The 19,778-nt window shown below is 42.0% G+C and overlaps 2 protein-coding genes across 5 annotated transcripts; one reads left to right on the plus strand and one right to left on the minus strand.

Moving 5' to 3' along the window:
- The first annotated feature begins 322 nt into the window (after nucleotides 1–322).
- epyc (epiphycan) lies at nucleotides 323–15,410 on the plus strand. 3 transcript variants are annotated; one of them, XM_030440544.1, is made up of 10 exons: nucleotides 323–530; nucleotides 3,127–3,325; nucleotides 10,795–10,969; nucleotides 11,307–11,711; nucleotides 12,193–12,363; nucleotides 13,162–13,296; nucleotides 13,809–13,967; nucleotides 14,060–14,262; nucleotides 14,356–14,451; nucleotides 14,655–15,410. In XM_030440544.1, the coding sequence occupies exons 2-10, from the start codon at nucleotides 3,134–3,136 to the stop codon at nucleotides 14,823–14,825; spliced, it is 1,707 nt and encodes a 568-aa protein (XP_030296404.1). In that variant the 5' UTR covers nucleotides 323–530; nucleotides 3,127–3,133; the 3' UTR covers nucleotides 14,826–15,410. The 3 variants fall into 3 exon arrangements, with proteins under 3 accessions (XP_030296404.1, XP_030296405.1, XP_030296407.1); XM_030440545.1 differs by lacking the exons at nucleotides 11,307–11,711; nucleotides 12,193–12,363 and having other exon boundaries at nucleotides 327–530; XM_030440547.1 differs by lacking the exons at nucleotides 11,307–11,711; nucleotides 12,193–12,363; nucleotides 13,162–13,296 and having other exon boundaries at nucleotides 330–530.
- Nucleotides 15,332–19,227, minus strand: LOC115595747 (uncharacterized). Of its 2 annotated transcripts, XM_030440548.1 has the most exons (4): nucleotides 19,046–19,227; nucleotides 18,473–18,566; nucleotides 17,518–17,605; nucleotides 15,332–17,425 (listed from the first exon to the last, which is right to left on the minus strand). In XM_030440548.1, the coding sequence occupies exons 1-4, from the start codon at nucleotides 19,116–19,118 to the stop codon at nucleotides 16,697–16,699; spliced, it is 984 nt and encodes a 327-aa protein (XP_030296408.1). In that variant the 5' UTR covers nucleotides 19,119–19,227; the 3' UTR covers nucleotides 15,332–16,696. The 2 variants fall into 2 exon arrangements, with proteins under 2 accessions (XP_030296408.1, XP_030296409.1); XM_030440549.1 differs by lacking the exon at nucleotides 17,518–17,605 and having other exon boundaries at nucleotides 19,046–19,071.
- Between the last annotated feature and the right edge of the window lie 551 nt (nucleotides 19,228–19,778).

Here is a 19,778-nt window from a genome sequence, read left to right on the forward strand (position 1 = left end):
TTGTGTACAAGGGCCCCGTAGATCCCCCCCATACATGAAAGCAACACATGCCAGAGTTTCACCTCAGGAAAAGGCGGACAAATATTTCAGTCTGATTGAGCCACACTCTTAGAAAAATAAAGGATATCTTGTAAGGGATAAAAAAGGTATTTTGCCATTGGGGGGCCTTTCGCTCTCTCTTTCTCTCTGTGTCTGATGTGTGTGTGTGTTAGTGTTTGACAGGGTCGTGCATGTGTGTGTGTGTGTACAGTGTGGGGTGGGCGCACTGCGAGTGACCAAAAGCAATCTGCTCTGGTCCAATCAGTCTCAGTGCCTACCTTCACACATAAGCGGCAGGGCACTCAGGTCTGCCACAGCGCACAGACCTACACACACACACACACACACATATACACACCTTTCACACACTAAACACACCAACCCTCCCTCTTCAAGGCACCCTGCGCGACCTCTCACCATTGGCCAAGTCCCGGAGCCCTCAGCATCTCCATCACGGCTGAAGGGACCATTCGGGAAAGCAGGAGACAGAGGTAAGCGTTCTTGGTGCTATCTGTCGTGCTGGCTCAGTGGCTCTCTGGTGCAGGGAGAGTGGCTCGACTTGCCCCTCCAAAAAACACTGCAATTCAGGGTTTGCATAGAGGCCACTTGGGCTAATTGGTTGGTGGTGCAGCTGCTTTATTTTCACTCTGGGATTTGCTTTGGGGGCTCCGCAGGTTACTGAAATGTGGATGTCTTTGTGGTCCTCTGGCGTTCTTGTTGGCTGGTAGTTTTTTTAAAGCTTTTGTAGGTGTGATTCAGGTGTGTGTGTGTTGGACAGGTGTTTTTTGGATTAGTGACAGCCTTGGTGACTCATTTTGCAGTTTTGACAGCATTGTTTTCTGATCAAGAAAGGTGAATTTTGCCTCTGGAGATTTGATGAGTGTTAAAGTATTTTTGACAACTTTTGCAAGAAAAAAATAACTTCCGCAAAGTTCAGAAACTGTGATGAGAGTCTTATTTTTGTGAGGGTAAGGTTTACATTTTCTCTCAGAATAGAATAATGTGTTTATTTGTTAAAACATTTATTTATTTATTTTTTTGGTGAAACACACACGCCGGCTACCGCTTCGCTTGTAGCAAAGGGACGTCTGTGGAGTTTGTTTATGGCTTTTGCGGAAACAAGGTAGAATCACTGGATATCAGGAATGCCCAACGCGGAGCCAAGCATAACACGGAGGTAGTCTAGAGGCTACACTCATACACACACACACACACACACAGTTTCAACACACTGTACACTGTGATGGCCTGTATAAAAGCACACCTCTGTCTTTAGTATAGTCCCTCTTTCAGTGTGACCATGCTGGATTTCATACCCTCATGACAGAAAAGCCTATTTCAGCGAGGATGCTAACCGAGCTTTTCTCAACAGGGTGCAATCAGTTTACGTTGCACACTTCCAAGAGACAATGGCATTATTGATTTGCATAATTTGCATAAGACAAAGATTAGATTCACGACTTAAATAGCCCGTGAACGTGTTTTCTTTTTTTGTTTTATATCTGTCCTCATCCCCCCCCCCCAAAAATAGCAGCGGAGGTTTCTCAGTTTTCTCCCTCTGAAAGATAGGTGTGTTAAGACAGAGTGTGCATCTATGCGAGGATGTGTCCTTCCAAGTGTGTGCGCGAATGTGTGAATGTGTGCGTTTGTGTGTGTGTGTGTGTGTGTGTGTGTGTGCGTGTGTGTGTTTGAGCACGCTCACTGCTGAATGAAGCTTTTCCTTGCAGCCGTAACTCACTGCCATCCTGTCCACAAACCTCGGAGGAATTTGGAGTTTGAGTGCTGAGACAGGCAGCGAGCGGGCCTCATAAAGGCCCTCTGTAAAGGGCGAGGGGTCGAGTAAGTGAGTCAGAAACCTGTCTCTCTCTCTCTCTCTCTCTCTCTCTCTCTCTCACCCAGTCTTTTCCTCACTCTCTCCATCTAACCCTGAGGGCCAACATCTTGTCCACGTCTCTGCATCTTTTCTTCCCTTCCTCCCTCCCCCCCTCGCTCTCCGTTTCTCTGCCCCGGCCTGGAGGACTCTTCTTTCAACTCTTCTTGCCTCGTTTTGGATTTGACACCTTCCTCTATCTCACACCAGCTCAGATGTGGCTACACCTGCTATTAGTGTGCAATGAAATTCCCAGCTGACACATTGATTGATTCCTAAGGCTAAAGTCAGCTCTGCCGGCTAATTAAGCAGTAATTAACATATGCTAATCTTATTAGCACTTCCCATAAGGGATTCTCACTTTTGAACTAAATCAACCTCTTTAAGCTCGGCTTGATCTGGGCTACTGAGGAAATGAACAAGCTTATGAACAGGAGCTATCTGGGTCAGGGCAGCGCATAAAAGATCAGCTCTCAATGAAAATCATACATGCTAATTTTAGATTCAAGCACAGAAAGACCCTCTTGTCTGCGCCCTCATTTCAAGCTTCTTGCCAAGAATTTTGCAGGCCAAAGCCTTTTTGGTGTGATTGGGGAAAATAATTAAAGCAACGGCCAAAAACACAGGAATTTAAAGTAGCTTTAACGGTGTGTTATTGGAGAAGAAGCAAAACCCCCAAAACCTACAGGCTGAAAGCAGATTTGTGTTTCACCCTGCAGACTGAAGGAAACGTTCCCATGGTTCCTTATCAGATCAACTCTGACTTCTGACCTTTGACACACCGCAGGCGAGCGTTGATTTGAGCCAAGATGGCTGCCCCCCGGAACAGTATGCCTCGAGCCACAACGAGGCAAGAGGCCCTCATATTTCGATCCCTCAAGCTGTCGGCACCTCAGTAATGAATTCATTGACCTTAGTGGTGTGACCCAATGTCAGGCCCTGGTCCAAGTACAGTAGACTGCTTTTACAGCCCATATTTCATGAAGACAAGCCTTGTTAAAGTCCACCTATGGAGCTTTATTTGAATAGATAGCTGAATACATTTTTGTTCCTTTTTCAACTTAGCAACTTGTTAGCTACATGAAGCAAATTAGAATAAAAAACAATGTGCAAACTTAACTTGTGACACCATGAAATATCCTGTGCTGCCTCAACAACTGTATATCTTTCAATGGACATCCACTGTCTGACTTGCCATCTCTCTGTCCCGCATCAAGGTGGACTATGAGGATGCTCGTGCGGCTCGTGTTGGGACTCCTCGTCCTCAAAGCGGTGGTGGCCGGCCCCAGATTTTCCCGACAAGTGGACTTGGACTCATACGACAGCGCCAACTACGATGTGGATCTAGACAATTTAAATTCCGAGAACCAGGATATCTATGACTACGACGATGGGCTGACGATTGACGATCCTCAGGTAAGAAACCGAATCGGTCAGTCAGTCAGCACAAGAGAAGAAGCTCTTGATTTTTTACAGTTCCAACTTTCATTACTGAGGAAACACTTTTTTTTTCTTATGATGCACTTATTCTCTGTCAGTACGACACATTCCTCACTGCAATCAGAGAGAGCGAGATCCATAGTTTGTGTTGGCACTTCAAGTAAATTACTGCTTCTCACTACAAAATCAACAGACTCCCTTGATGAGATGTATCAGATTTACTTTTTATTGTTACCACTGCACACATTTTGGCAAAAGGAGGCTTAAAACAAACATTTCATTGTAATGTTCAGAGGGTCTCTCGCACCCTCTCATACCCATTACCCAACATGGCATAGTTTGAGGTACGGATCAAGGTTAATTACAAAGCTAAGAATTTTCATAAGAACTGGCAGGCTTTGCAGAAGCTAATGGACTTGTGTGGTGTTACAGTGATGCCAGAGAACTGCAGGAAACACTTCAGACGGCAGAATCGGCCTATTTACGACACATCCTCATACCTCAAAGACTGATTAGGTTATTTGCCAAAACGATTTATACTGTATCACCGTTCCAAAACCAACATGACGCTTGGAGCTTACCAGCGGCACCCACACACAATCTTTGTCTCGCGCTATGGTTAGGCTTAAGCAACAACAGTGATTGGTAAACATAAGAAACTTAAGAAATATATGTAACCAAGAATACGTAACTTAAACCTCCTATTTGTAAAAGAGTTGATTTTCAAATACTGACGCTTTCAGATGGCTGGTGACTCAACCCACAATCAGTATTTGACGAGTTGGGATTGAGACTCCGAAATCAACATGAGCTATAATGAAAGAATATTCTGATATTCATACAGAGACAGACTATCCTCCTTACGTGAGCCAGGTCGTAATATAAATCACTATTTACTCTTGCTTTCACACCGGACACGTACAACAGTCCATTGATGAGTTCTGTGCTTGTTTGACCCGACTATCCATCCCTGACCTCCTCCGGACATGGATTTGTAGCTCTTGATTCGACTTTATCTGACTTCCTCCTTTGCTGCTGCAATAATTACTATGACCACTGGAGGGCACCACCTAGCAAGAAATGTCACTATGGGTTGTAATAAGCTGCTTTTGCAGTTGGTCAACTGTAAATGGACGTTTTTCTTGTGAGGACGGGCTGCCTGTTCACTAAAAGGTTATTATTCTCGTAAAAAAACTTTTGATGACCCATGTCTATGTTTAAATACTATAAAGGCCTTTTTTTGCCCTTGAATTCACAAACTTTCAAGGAACTGTGTTTTGGAAAAGTGGAAAATGTGTAAATGTAAACTCAGGTTTTAAATCATGGAGGTTGATATCATCCCCAGAAGTTTACACAAATCACGGCGTTGGCAGTGAAATACTGGTGAACTGGCTGGTTTTGAACCGAGGTCACTAGGTTCATGGAGCAGACAGACATCCCGCTGACACTCACAGCGGCCATTTGGAAAATGGCAACTTGCTTTCCAATTTTATGAGTGATCTTAGCCAAAATATTTCACTTTTATTCCTCGGCCAGTGTCCATTTAGCTTACATGCCCTAGAACCTCCACAGGCTGAATTCTTCTGCATCTGGAGTAGTTTTCATAGAGTCAAGCGGTATTTATGCCCCGGTGATGGAAATGTTTTTATTTGCTTGCAGAAATTGACGAAGGAACAACTTTTAACCAAACATGTTGGTGTTTTGTGAGTGCAGATTGCAGAATTTGGAATAGTAGCAGGTGTGTAGAAGAAAATAGAGTGTAATATTCCTTTCTTGAAGCTCCTATGGAATCATTTTGTTGTAAAAATGTGGCATGCCTTTACTGGATACTCAAATTATGCTGTAAAATGAGCAAAACTGAAGAATTGCTGCACCTTCTGGGACTTCTTTTCTTTTCTACCACAGCTTTTTAAAAGATGAGCAGAGAACAAAGTCGGCAGAAAGTCTGGATGATGGATTCCAGTAGATCCTTTAAATCAGCTCAAGTTGACTGTGATGTGGCAACCCTGCAGGGCACGCTGGCATGGCAAGCTTTAGCAAGGCTTCATGTTCCCATTTATACCTCTTTGTAACAAGGAAATTAAGCCAAGGCGGTGTCAAGACGGCACGAGGCAAACAGTCCACATTGGATTTTCAGCAGGCTTCCAGCGATTTTAAGTTGAACCTGATGTGGATTGAACTCACACCACCGCTGTTATCTAAACCCAAACCCACAATCAAATGCAGACTTAGCAGATTGGACCAAATCTCGCAGAAGAAACAAAATAGAGCGCTGAATTATGGTGTCATGCACCATGGTGAAAAGGTACAACCACAGCCTGGATTTTAGGTTTAAAATGAGCTCTGGTGCCCGAAGATTTACAGCCGAGTGTTACACATGACAGTGCTCAGTGTGGGAAAGTTGTAATGTGTTGCAGGCGAATGGCTTTGATAAAGTCTCTGTGTTTAACAAGGCTGGATGTGACACAGCACATTGCATAAGATTTTGTGGGAGTCTGTGGGAGCAGGAAGGGGAGAAACAGAACAATTAGAGTTACTGGAACCTTTCCTCGTCCCTGAGCAAACAACAGCATATTGCTCAGATCTGTCACTTTGTGTCGCTTTGACAGCGCAGTCAGAGGTGAGAGAGCAGATCCTCAGATAGACTTGTTGCCTAATAAGAGAGAGGATTAAATGGATTTTATTCACACACAAACACATCAGATGTCAGGGGAGAAATGAAGCGATGATGAGCTCCATGCCTCTGGAATGCTGACTCTTTACTTTCCACATCCATCTGTTGGTATTTCTGCTCTTTCTCCTCGGGGCTTGTCTCTTTTCAGAGAAGTTAAGGCTCATCTTCAGTGTTATCCAAGCAGTCCGCTGCACTCCGAAAAAGTTTAGACTAAGTTAGGCATCTTATGATCTTCGATCGTTTTTGTCTTGATTCGGATTTCAGGAACAAGTTGGTAATTGCAGCTGGTAATTTGAATGTTTAACTTTATTTGTACAACGGCTGGTGAGATAACATTTACACCATAGTATCATGGTCATGTATGTTCATATTAAATAATATGACTTGTAAATACAGTGAATTCTGAGATGATAGATACCACTATCAAGTATGTGCATTAAAGATTAAGCTACAGTCAGCAGCCAGTTAACTTAGCTTAGCTTAGCTAAGCTTAGCGTAGCTTAGCTTAGCTTAGCGTAAAGACTGGAAACTGGGAGCAATGTTCTTTCCCAATTGTAAGGACATCTGCCAACTACTACTTCGACAGATCGCTAATTACATTTATTAAAAAGTCTTAAACCAACATGTTGGTCACCACTGACCATATTCACACGGCGGCCATTTTCCTCTGATGTAGCTCATCTGTCTTACTGCTCTGTTCCAGTTTGCAAGTCCAAAAAAGTCAGGATATTTAACAAACTGTTATTTTACTCATTGATCAGCTACTGTAAAGACTGGATAATAAAAAAAATTGAGGGATGTCGGCCATATTTCGAAGTAAAACAACATATTTGATCAATCCTGTTCGCCTCTGTTAGACAACAGCTAACGTTAGCAGTCAACCACTTCCTAGCTAACACCTCTGTTTGATAGTTGGACATGATAAGATGGGAAAGGCTTAGATCAATTCTATCGCCCAACCCTTTAGCTGATGGGTTATCAGATATGTTGTTTTACCTTGAAATGTGGCCCGAGGTCCCTCCAGACTTTCACTGACCATCATCTTTTCCGTTGCTGATCAATCAGGAAGTAGGGAAATTACAACAAATTGTCATATTCCTTTCGCACTTTTGACTTGCAACCTGGAATACAGTGGTACGATATTTGCACTTCCCACACTGAGCGTCAGAGGCAATGTTCAGAGGTAAATGGCTGCGGCGTAAATACAATCTATTGCCAATGAAAATGGATTTACTCAGGCCAAAATGTTCGTTTATTTGTGTTATACTTAGTTTCGCTCACCGACTTTCTTCCTCTGTCTCTCACTCTTGAACAATAGTGATAGGCGACCAACTGAAACACACTGTTACCTTGAAACCCTAAAACTTAACGAAATATAGAAGAAAGGTGTCGTCTTTTTTAGACATTTTAATGAAGAAATGTGACATATTTCTTAATCGGGTGCAGTAACTTCCTGCACTTCCTCCGACGGACCGTTGTCAAACTTCTCATCAAACTCTCACTAAGAAAGAGAATACATGTTTTTCCCAATATGTTGAACTTTTCCTTTAAGCTACAAAGCACAGATTCTGCTGGGGTCTGCTTTCACAGTCAAGCATGAACGTGACTCAAAATTTGCCACATGGCGTTTAATTAGACGGAAGACTTTTTCCTTCGTGGTTGACGGTACTTCGTCAAATCATTTTGTTTGCTGTTAAGCGAGCAGCTGCTGAACCAGTGTGAGATTGTTTTGGAAAGATCAAGTTGCTGAAACTTGACATACCTGGCTGAATGCATCTACTGACTGATAAACTTTAACCTACAGCAGCAACATAACATTTGGCGTCAGCCTGATGCTCACATTCACCATCTCTCCCTGTTCATTCTGTATTCCCATGCTGCTTCCAGAGCTCTTTTTTTTTCAGTATTTTTGGTTGCCAGCCTTTCGCCTCTTCTTTCCCCTCGGGTGTATATGTTTGCTTTGGGGAAAGGGGGAAATGAAGGGGAGAGTTGCAGCGAGCTAACTCTGTGCAGGGCTGTTCAATGGCCTACCTTGTTGTATCTCAAACTGTCTCCCTGCCAAGCTTTAAAATGTGACTTTCAGTGCTGGGCATCTTTTCATTGCTGCATTTAAAATTCTCTGCATGACTTTTAGTCAGTTATACTTCTTGTAACCCGTCTTTTAGAGGCTGTTTTATTTTTTGACTTGCATGACTGTACTGATATGCACTCGTATATTTGGCCTGCTGACATCTGAGTTCTGTGGTTGAAAGGGGCTGAAAAGACGAAAATATGGATTCTTGCAGCTACCATGTGAGTCTTGGTTCCACAAGGACCATTCCCTCTTTTGGAGGGTTGAGTCCGCCTCGCTGGCCGTGAGAGAGTGTCAGGTGTTACCTGTGGCAGTGTGTGGGGGTTCGTTGCCCTCGTCTGGAGGAAGATTGAACTGCAGGCTGATCACATACCAAAACAGAGTTATTGCAGTGACTGCAAATGCAATTATAAGAGCAGATGGATATACCTGACGCTTTTAATGAGGGAGGCGAAGAGCACTGTAATTCATAAAGCTTGGTTGTTTTGGCAGGGTTGTCTTTGAATTTATTTCTCAACGTAAATTCTGGTCTGCTTGATGCACAAAGGTGCTAAACTGCAGTTTATCGAGTAATTTGATATTTTCAAACGAGGTAGAAGAGACGTTAACATGGTTGTGTACTTAATTCCTCAGATTTAGTTTGTCTAGTCTTTAAATTGTATCAAAGCGCTCCCTAAACCTATCATGGAACGTAAATATATACATTGACTTTAGCACATTTTTGCAGTATCTCTACTTTATTTGAGTATTTCCATTTTGAGTGATGGAATGTAACAAAGTACATTTACTCAACGTGTACTTTAAACTTCCACTGTACTTCATTTATAAGGCAAATCTTGTACTTTATTACTATATTTATTTGTATAACTTTAGTTACTAGTTACTTTGCAGACTGCATACAGCGTCACAGCCAAAGTAGCACATAAAGAAACAAGACCGCACTGATTCAGATGACTGGAAAATATCTGATCTGGTAATCAGACAGGCTGATTATTGACAGGATTGAGGAGTGACAGAATGCATGTAATGAGAAAGATGTAATTAGATTAAAGTTTCATTCAAGAAGAAAAGACGCTCGTTATTAAGATTAGATTAAAAGCCATAATACTAAAAGTCTGTTGGATATTGAAGTAATCCAGAAGTAACAGAAAGTAATCCAGATACATGAATTTGATATTGTAATATTTGGATGACAATACTGACTACATTTTTAAAAGGTAATTAGTAACTGTATCATTAGTCACCCTGGGTATAAAGTACATATATACAGTTAAATATATGTATTAGTTACTTTTAGTTGGTTGCTTTTAGTTTAGTTTTGATATTTAAGTACATTTATTGCCAGAAAATGAATTCAGTCTTTTACTTTTACCAAAGTAATATTCTTGCACAATAACTATACATTACTCAGGTATTACTTCTACATCCAGGTCAGGCATATACTGTAGCGCGGTTCCTATATATTGAAATAAATATGTTAAATACATGTTGCTTCTCCACACAGAGGAATGAATTCAAAACCTTTCAATAGAGGCAGAACCATAAAATGTCATTTCCTGCCCTCACATAAAAGTAATTTGTAAACATCCCTCCATTACTAATGAGTTCACGGTAAGGGAAATAACTGAATCCATATATAATCTAAAATTAAAGATGTTTTTTCCCCGTGGCACATCGGATGGCAAGATATCTGTCGCTGTTGTTATGGAAAACACATTGCATAATTAAATGCACACTCAGAAAGTGCTAATGTTTGGTGCCAAGTGTGGTCACCAGCTGTTTCTGCTGTGAAAATGTTCCCTTTGGCCTTTCATAGCGAGTGGTCAATGCTGGTATGGAAAACGGGTCACTTTGCTGCCATCTAGTGGGGGAAATAGTGGAGACGCTGATCTTGTTCTGGATCAAGTTGAACAGCTGTCATGTCAGATCATAGAGAGAGTTGATTCTCCTGTTGTTTGATTTGGGGGTTGGGGGTTTTGACTGTTTTTTAATCAAAGAGAGAGAAAGGGAGAACTGAGAGGTGATGAGATGCAGTAAAGAGGTCCCAGAACCACTTCATCTTACATCCAGACATGAAGAAGTGAAGGAAATTAATGAAAAAACATCTGTGATGAATGCTTAACTGCAATCCATCCTCCGTTTTCTGTACTCTGTCTGAATATTTGCTTTCTTTCCTTTTTTTGCAACCAAAAGGGAATTTACGGTTTCATTGAAGTGTGCTGTCAGAAATCACTGTGACATCTAAAGTATGTTTAAAATGTTAATGCCTTTACACCTTGTTAACTAAGGTTAAAGTTGAAATGATAGTTGGTAATACACTTACAGGCTAAATTTTGGGTTTCAACATTTACATTGTCATAAAAGTGCATCTAAAGCCATGACTCTCATAATCTTGTTAAATAGGGAAAATGCTGTTGTTCCAATTTCAATTTCCCTCGACCCAACAAACTGCCACTTTTCACTGAGCTGTAGCATTATGCATGTTGCCCTGAAAAGTGTAGGCTACCTAGTTCATTTTAGAGCAAAAGCTGATGAGAATGAGCAAAAATGGAAACAACACAAAGCAAAGTGCTAACTTTGACCAGTTTTTATAGTTTTATTTCATGCACAGATGACCTTTGTCAGATCAAATAAGACTTTTCTGATGGTCGAGTGAAATTCTCATCCATTTTTGACTCACTGCTGCTGTCTTTCCCTCAGATAGAGATTGGAACACTGGCCCCACCCGACTATAACTACCCTGTACCCGAAGCCTCATTGGAAGAACAAGAACAAGAAGAGGAGGAGGAGGAGGAGGAGATGCCCCTGAAACCACAGCTCATCCCTCAGGGTTCAGGGGGCTCTGGGGTTCTCATGGGCCCAGACACACAGAAAGGTCTGAAAAAGCACACACCTTTAGGTCTGCACAACCATGAATAGTGTCACTTGATATCCAAAGTTCTCTCCGTTTAAGAGGGGCCATTGCTCTTTGGGCCTGTGGAGTTGTCCAGGCAGCACCACTCCCCGAAAAAACACTAATCTGTTCCTAAAATCATCGTCAACAATCATCTTTTCCATGTGCATGTCTTCCATTTAACTAGCTGTTCATAGTTAAATGTGTCCTTTTCAATCACAGTGTCCATGTGTCTCTGATCATTAACCTAATCATCATCGTGTGATCCATTTCAGTGTCACCTGTCTGTTTATTAATCCCTAATCTTGTCTCTAACAAGAGGTGGAGCTGCGTCTGACGCCCATTGACATCCTTCATGTATCCGGGGATTTTGGGGGCTCCGTAGGATCTGGGGCCTCGGGAGCTTCTGGGGTTTCTGGGTCTGGAGGTTCGGGTGACCTACTGGTCTCTGGTGCCTCTGGGGGTTCTGGTGACATTGTCCTGATCTCTGGTGATTCTGTGGAGCTCCTCAGCTCTGGGGGATCTGGGGAGTTTTTGCTATCTGGGGATCTATTGATATCTGGGGATATGTCAGGATCGGCCTCTGGGGATCTTGGCTCTGGAGGGATTTCCATTGATCTGGGCTCTGGAGGGTCTGGTGACCAGTCTGGTTCTGGGTTCTCTGGAAGCTCTGGGGTTTCTGGGGATGAGTCCGGTGACTCAGGGATAACATTGATATCCGGAGGTTAGTTCTTTCACAAAGCAGATATGTTGATCTGTGTAGCGATAACCTGTCTTGAAGGTAGGGAAGGCGATTCTGTAGGAAGATTTGCGGTTGATTGTTGAGTCTCATTCATTGGTCGTCAAACACTGATGCTTTGGGCTGAAATTCCGACCGAATACCAAACCAAAGCATCGGTATTTGACAACCTGGCGACAAGACTCAAGACAGAATCGCTTAACCTAACTTTAATCTATGTGATTTATGTTGACTTAATTTCTTAAATTCCATTTAACTGTGTTAAATGTTGATTGTTTCACTTCTTACGTATTAGTTCCACCGTGTGTCACTGAATTTGTGCTTTCCATAATCATGCTTCTTCCAAACTTCTGTAACATCTAAAATGTGTGTGAGATTGATTGATTAACTGGTTGATTGATGGTCCATCTCACCTCTCGCCCTCCTAATCTCATGTCTCCTAACCCCAAACCTTGGCTCTAACAAGAGGAGGAGCTCAAACCAGAGACTATCCCCAGCGAGGCATCAGGTGCTTCTGGGGAGTTCTCAGGAGCTTCAGGAACCTCCGGGTTCTCTGGAGCTTCTGGGGCTTCTGGTGTCTCTGGCTCTGGAGACACAGAGGTTACTACGGTAACTCTGGTGCCTGACATTGATAAAGGTCAGTATACAATCTAGTCTTGTGTGAGATATGTTGATGGCAGGGTAAAAACTAGACTGTACCTCACACGCAAGGAAGTATATCAAAGAGGGAAGACTTTGAACAAGGTGCCAGTGCCAAAGCTGGGTCAGGGAGCAAATCAGTCTTTTGTCGAACCAACTTCTTCTTGTGAATCAGCTTTGGAAGCTAGAGTACTCTCTTCCAGTCTCTTATCCAGTTCCTATCACCTTTATTTGTTGAACCTCAGGAATTATTAGCTCTACAGGATACCTGTAAATTACTGGGGTGGAGCTGATTTTGCTGGTCAAGAATATTTGGACACAGAAATGCTCCGATAGTACAAGAACTGGCTCCAGCATTGGCACCTTGTTTGTGGAAAAGGGGTAGTAACATTGCTTGAGAAATTAGTTATGAGTTACAATTGCAGGAACCTTTCTCATATAATAATGTATTCCCTGTTCACTGTTCTATCCTGGTTGGCCACCATGGACGCAACTGAAACTCTAAGGACCAACCATTTCAGCTGGCTTACTCAAAATATTTTTTTTGTTCTTTGCTAACAAGCATTTTGTCTGTAACCACTCAGCAGATCACATTTCATGTTATTAACACATTTTCATTTAACTTCAATCCATCAGTAAAATCCCACAAACAATTGTTTAACACTGCTAATAAGCTAATATACCGTATGTAACTTATCACTGCGGCAAACAGTGGGCTACTGATTGCCAGACGTCCTGTTCCATGTCCACGCTGATCTAACCTGTTTCTTTAACACCTAATCTTGTCTCTAACAAGAGGAGGGGCTGCTTCCGACTACACCAGAAACCCCTCAGGAGGGTGCTGGCACTGTAGAAGGGTCAGTGGGCTCCGGATTGACACCAGACACTGGTGAACCTGATGAGCCCGATGAGCCTGTGATTGACAGGAAAGGTCAGTACCGAACAACGCAGGCATTGAAATCAGAGGAGCTTGTTAGAAACCTCAGGTCTTTCCGGAACTTCACATCCTGACACCATTTGATTGACTTTGGCCTGGATTCGGACCTGTTGTTGTTTTGTCTTTTTGAGTGTTACGCCTCATTGCCACATAGTTCTGTGTACATATATGAGTCAACCCAAAGTTTATTAATTTCTACGGGAACGTTTGTGATCACCAAAATGTTTGCAAAACTCAAATGTGTGCTGACGATATCACGATATTCACTGCATGTTTATAGTGGCCGAAAGAATTCACGGTAACAATATTATTGAGTTATTCATTGATCTTCTTTTCAACACTATGCTAGAGCTAACTTTGTGGGTTTTCCTACCCTCATTTAAAGGTGCATTATGTAGTTTTGGGGATGACATTTTAATCAGACGAGAAAGATCTTCATTGACTACCTCTTACTTCTACTTATCCTCCCTCCCTCCCTTCGTCTCCTTCTTTTCCATGGGCTCCAGGTATGCCCACTTGCTTGCTGTGCACGTGCCTTGGTGGTTCGGTCTACTGTGATGACTTGAAGCTGGATAGTGTGCCACCTCTTCCCAAAGACACCACTCACTTCTACGCCCGCTACAACAGAATCACCAAGATCAACAAGTCCGACTTCGCCTTCCTGAGTATGTTTTAAATGAACATTAAGAGCAGGGAACCAAATGTGAGGATGGATTTTAGGCATTCAATTGTCATATATTTACCTTTCTCATTTCAGACAAGCTGAAGAGGATCGACTTAACCGCCAACGAGATAACGTCCGTCGATGACAGAGCCTTTATGGCTCTGCCCGAGCTGGAGGAGCTGGTGATTCGAGAAAATCACATCTCACAGCTGCCTGCTCTCCCAGAGACCATGACCCTGATCGACGCCAGCCATAACAACATCGGCACCAAGGGCATTCACAACGAGGCGTTCAAGGTATGCACAGCTTCTATCACAGGTTTCTTTAACAGTGCTGGCATCTACAGGCACGAGACAATAATGATTTCAATGTTTTCTCTTTGTCTCCAGGATATGACGAGCCTGCTGTACCTGTACCTAACAGACAACCACGTTGATTACATCCCTGTGCCTCTACCAGACAGCCTGCGATCTCTACACCTACAGGTACATCTGCTCAGACCTCATATCTCATCAGCCACCGGTGAACATTGAAAGAAACATGTTCTTTGGATTCTTTGGGTTAAAACTCTTCATAGTTCAGATTTGATATCAAAATCTTTAACTTATTAGACATCTGCTAATGAAGCTCCCGCTCCAAACTTGCTGGCGTTATCTCATTGTCTTTCTTCCTCTGTCTCTGATTGCAGCGTAACAATATTCAAATGATGCACGAGGACACGTTCTGCAACCTGAAAGATTTCAACTACATCAGGAACGCACTGGAGGACATCCGTCTGGACGGCAACCCCATCAACCTCAGCAGGACCCCGCAGGCTTACATCTGCCTGCCGCGTATACCCATCGGGGATCTCATCTAACCACACAGACACATATTACCTACACTCTTGCACACTGACTCACAACCACATGCACACATCTTTTGTACATATTGACACACACACGGCCACACACGCAGACATGCATACCAATTTTTTCACCTCCTCTTATTACAGTAATGTATTTCAAAAATGCTGCTGATGAATACTACGGATCAGTAAAACTCTGTGTGGACATGTATGTTACATAAACATCCACAAACACAAATTACGAGTCAGATTCTGGTGATAAAGCACATATAAACTGGTCTTCTACAACTCTTTCCTGTTTTACAGATATTATTGCCAGGTGCAACACAGCGACACACGCATACACACTGAAACAGTCATTCTCTCGTTCCCTCACTCGCCAAAATGCATGAACACACACATACAAAGCACACACACACACACACACACACACACACACACACACACACACACACACACAAACTTTCTCAAAAGCCAAACTGTTCCACGACTTGATGAAGAGTAAACAACCGGTGGCATTTGGAGAAATCAGTTTATTAAAAACCCTCACGTGGCATGTATGTTTCTGTTCAGTGTCTGTTCATGACTGGCAAGAAAGAAAAAAAAACACCAACCAGTAACATTGTTTAAATATGTTTGTTTTGTAAAAATAATAATATTAATATTAATGACAAATCTAACACTTTTGGAAATGTATACTAGCATAAACTTATTTAAGCTGAAGCTTAATGAAAGGTAAAATTGAGTATCTAATGCAATAAAAGACGCATTTAAACACAATCATTTGTTGTAAAGTCTGTACTGTAATATAAAAATATATATTCTGGAAAAAAACAAACCTTTTTTTTTTTTTTACATGAACTGCAATATTTGGTATATTACATTTCAAAAAGTGATGTTTTCAACCGTGCACAATAGCTTAAACCAAAGACTCTAATGTCTTGAGTCGATCAAATAAAGACTATTGTTTGATTTGGGAGGGCGGGGGTTGTTGATTTTGATTGTGGATGGGGTTAAGAATAATGCTAATAGCTTGCTATTGTGTGCTCTGTATGGAATAACCACAAGTGAATAAAGTTGTTTTGAAGACCTCTCCGAACTAGGAGTGGCTCACCGTTTTCATTGACAACTCATAGGTTAGCATTTAAAGGAAAAGTTCACCTAATAATGAAGATTCAGTTCTTATCTACGATGGAAAGTTGGGTGAAGACTCGGGGGGCCATCCAAAAATGTCTGGAGCTACACAGCAAAACAGCATTCTCCTAAAACAACTGAAATCAGAGACTTGTTGTCAGATGTTTTTTAAAATAAAGTAAAATGGCTCCAAACAGCTCATCTGGCAAAATCCAAGTCTCTGTTAGAACCAGAGGTCCAAAATGGATTTGAAAAGACATTGTCAACGCTTGCACATACTATGTGAAGTGGGAGCATGAGCTTGACCGCACATGGAGGTTGTAAATATTGTCTTTGCAAACCAATCTAAGGTCTAGTTTTGGTTTTGATTTGGCTTGGTTAGACTTCAGAGTGTGCGCTAACATATTTAGCTTAGCAGCTACAGTGAACATTTCAGCTTTAAAAAATGTGGTAAATAACATCAGCTCTTTCAGACACGGATGAGCTGTACAGAGCAATTTTCCTTTGTCCGGTTTATACGTGTTAAAAATGTCTCATATGTTCCTCAGCTGTTTTACACTGTTTTGCTGTGAAGCTCCAGAAATGATTTATCGACTACAAAACTTCCCCCAACATTCAACATCAGCATGGGGCGAGTAGATAACGACTGAATTTTCATTTCTGGGTGAACTGTTCCTTTAAGTATGACGTGTACTTTGAATGTGGCAATGCCTCTGGGAAGGTTTTGTGCAAAAAAAAACCCACATGAGTCAAAAATTTTCAATAAGTTTTTCAAACAAGTTGAGGAAGCGCTCCCTCCTGTCCATGATGTCCGAGTCTGACGCCTGGCCGCCATCCTCTGTCTCCCCCTCGGTCCTTTCCTTGGGTACAGAAGGTGTCTCCAGCGTGGTTTTGTCTCGATCCAGGGTCAGCCGCTCTCTGCTCACAGCATCTCTGTCCTTCGCCACCATCGCCCTCTCCCTCTCCAGCACCGCCTTTTCTCTCTCTATCATCGCCCTCTCCCTCTCTAGCGAGGCTCTGTCTCGGTCCAGAGCGGCGATCTCTCTGTCCAGCACGGCTCTCTCCCTCTGCAGCACCAGCCGCTCCCTCTCCATCACCTGTTTCTGCCTCTCCATCACCTGTCTTTCGCTATCCATCATGTCCCTCTCTTGGTCCACCTCTAGCATCATACGATCTATCTCCTGGTTTCCACCACGCTGCGCCGCAGCTGCCTCCTCCTCCTCCTCCAGCTCCTCATCTCCGTTCAGGGAAACCTCAATCTCCGGCACGCCAACCAACAAATCTGCGTTTGAGTTCATCACCATGGACACCTTTCTCTTCTTGGGTTTGGAGGGTAAGTAATCGGAGTTGTCGCTGGGGTGCGCCTTGAGGATCGGGGCGCTGCCTTCCAGCCGACCCTGCATGGCGTCGTCCATCAGCCTGAAGTAAGGCCATGCTTCAGGGAACACTTTCACCCCATCTGGAGGATTCTTCAGCCCCTGAGGAGGCAGAGAGAAGGAGAGGAATGGAGAAGGAAATCTGTCAAAACGCTGAAATAAATTTAAAAAACAACAACAACAAAAAACTGCACCTTATATCTTTTCTTCAAGTTTTCCCATTTTTTGGATGCTTGTCTGTGAGTCATCATGTGCTGCAAGCCCATATGTTTCAGGATGGCCCTGAAAATACAGTCATGTTAATGTCACACTAAAACACAAGAGCTGAATCAATTAGGTGATTTATCTGTGAGCTGATCGACAGATAATGTATCGTCAGCTTTTATTATTATCTAATTATTGTCGCGGTTATTGTTTTCAAGTCACTGATTTCGGCTCTTGCATGTAAATATTAACACATATTTTTAACACATAGTATGTCATATGAGCTATGGGAACTCTTTCTCTATTTTCGACCCAAAGAAATCAATCAATTAGAAACTCATCTTCAAAAACAAAATCATTGTGTTTGGTATGCACAGGCTGTTAATGGGTTAACCATTAAAACAAGCAAAAACAAAGAGGGTGGAAACAGAAACAGACATCAAAATAAGTTGTTAAAATAATACAAATAACATTTTCAAAACTTAAATATGTGACAGAATGTTAAAATGTTACAAAAAATGTTAAAATGTGAGAGACAAAAACAGGCACAGCCTTAATGTAGAACTTCTTAGTAGGACCGCAACTAATGATTGTTGTCACTGTCGATAAAGTGTCAAAAAAAGGTGGAAAAGTCTGTCTGTGTTTCTTGAAGCCTGAGGTGAGGTGTTTTGAAACGTCTTGAAATTCTGTTTACACTGTATATGGGAGTAACAAAATCAGAAAGGATTCACATTTAACAAGCTGGAATCAGAGAATATTGTTCTCCTTTTTTCTCGATAGATTTTTCAAACTGATAAACGGATGATTATGGTAGTTTGTGATGAATAATCAGTTCACTGTTCCAGGTCTACTTCCAATCTGAATGTAGAATTCCCCCATCATGGTACTTCCTTCCGTGTTCATGCATCTGTTTTGTATTTTTACACAGTAAACTTGTCAGCATACCTCCATGCCCACAGTGAAGTGTTTCTCCTCCCAGAGAAGAGGTTTTTATTTGTAACCCTCAGCTTCACAAAGTCCTCAACTTCCTTTGAGCTCACTAAAAAGAATGAAAGAAAACAGGTAGTTAGAAGTGTAATACATGCAATCAGTGCTGGTTGTTTTGCAGCGAGCAGACTGTGATTCAGCCTTTAGTGACCTCAGTTGTCAGCATTTGTTTTAATATTTAATGGGACTACAGGATACTTTGGCTCTTCCCTTTTTTTCTCAGGTGAGACACCATCACCATCTTATCCTACCACGACATCACCCTGTTAGATGAACTTTGCAACAGGTGTTAGCTCACAACAACTCAACTTTTAGCCACTGGTTTATCATCTTGGTTTGATGTCGTGTCATTATTCGTTCGTGTACACTACAAACACAGCCTCCATTCTAAGTGGAGATCGGGCTGAAGCATGTTGTTGGGTGAAAAGCGTGCTTCTCGGGTACTTCCATCATGGAGCCTACTTGCTAGGTGCCCTCGCTAACGTTAGCTAGCTCCGTTAAAACTTGACGTTTCTTGCCGCCCGTACTTACTTTTATAAGTGAACTCCATGGGGTTGACTCTATCAGAGCCGTTGTTCGTGTAATCGTGATCCTTAAATTCCATTTTCCCTATTTATTTGTTCGTCCTTTTTTTTCCTCAAGTACCCTTCGTAGGAAAAGGTCGCTCGGTCGTTACGGCTCCAGAAGGACCCTATGTTCTTCTTCGCGTGTTTTTACCAGAGCGCCCTCAACGCCCTCTGTGTACGGGGTGGCGCCAACGGTGGAATGAGCTCACTACCGCCAACCAGCGTTGTGGTTGTTTCGTGTACTCCAGCTTCTTGTTATCAGACTGCAGTTTTTAGTGTTTTCCACCCTGTTTTTCTGGTCTTATAATTGATTACTAAATTTAATTTGTTTATTCTTTGATTGATTTGTATATTTTTTTACATCACCCATACAATTATGACCTTTTTATAGACAGTGTGTGCTGTTTACCATGTATACATATATTTATATTTATGTATGTTTATGTTTACTTAGCTCTGTTTAGCTTTGTTTTGCTTCTTTCAGTTATATGTCTGTGTTTATCATCAAGTACACTGTCATTTATTTATATTTATTTTAATTCAACTAAAATTAAACTTTAATACAGACTCAGGGTCCGGATAAAAGACATTCCACAGAATGAATTACATAATGAATCACAATAAAAGATCTTATAGTATATATTAGTGTGTTGCAGAGACAGCTGTAATAACCAGGATGATTTCATTTTCAGAGAAAT

The sequence above is a fragment of the Sparus aurata genome, chromosome 14 (genome assembly GCF_900880675.1).
Source record: "Sparus aurata chromosome 14, fSpaAur1.1, whole genome shotgun sequence".
Taxonomy (NCBI): Eukaryota; Metazoa; Chordata; class Actinopteri; order Spariformes; family Sparidae; genus Sparus; species Sparus aurata.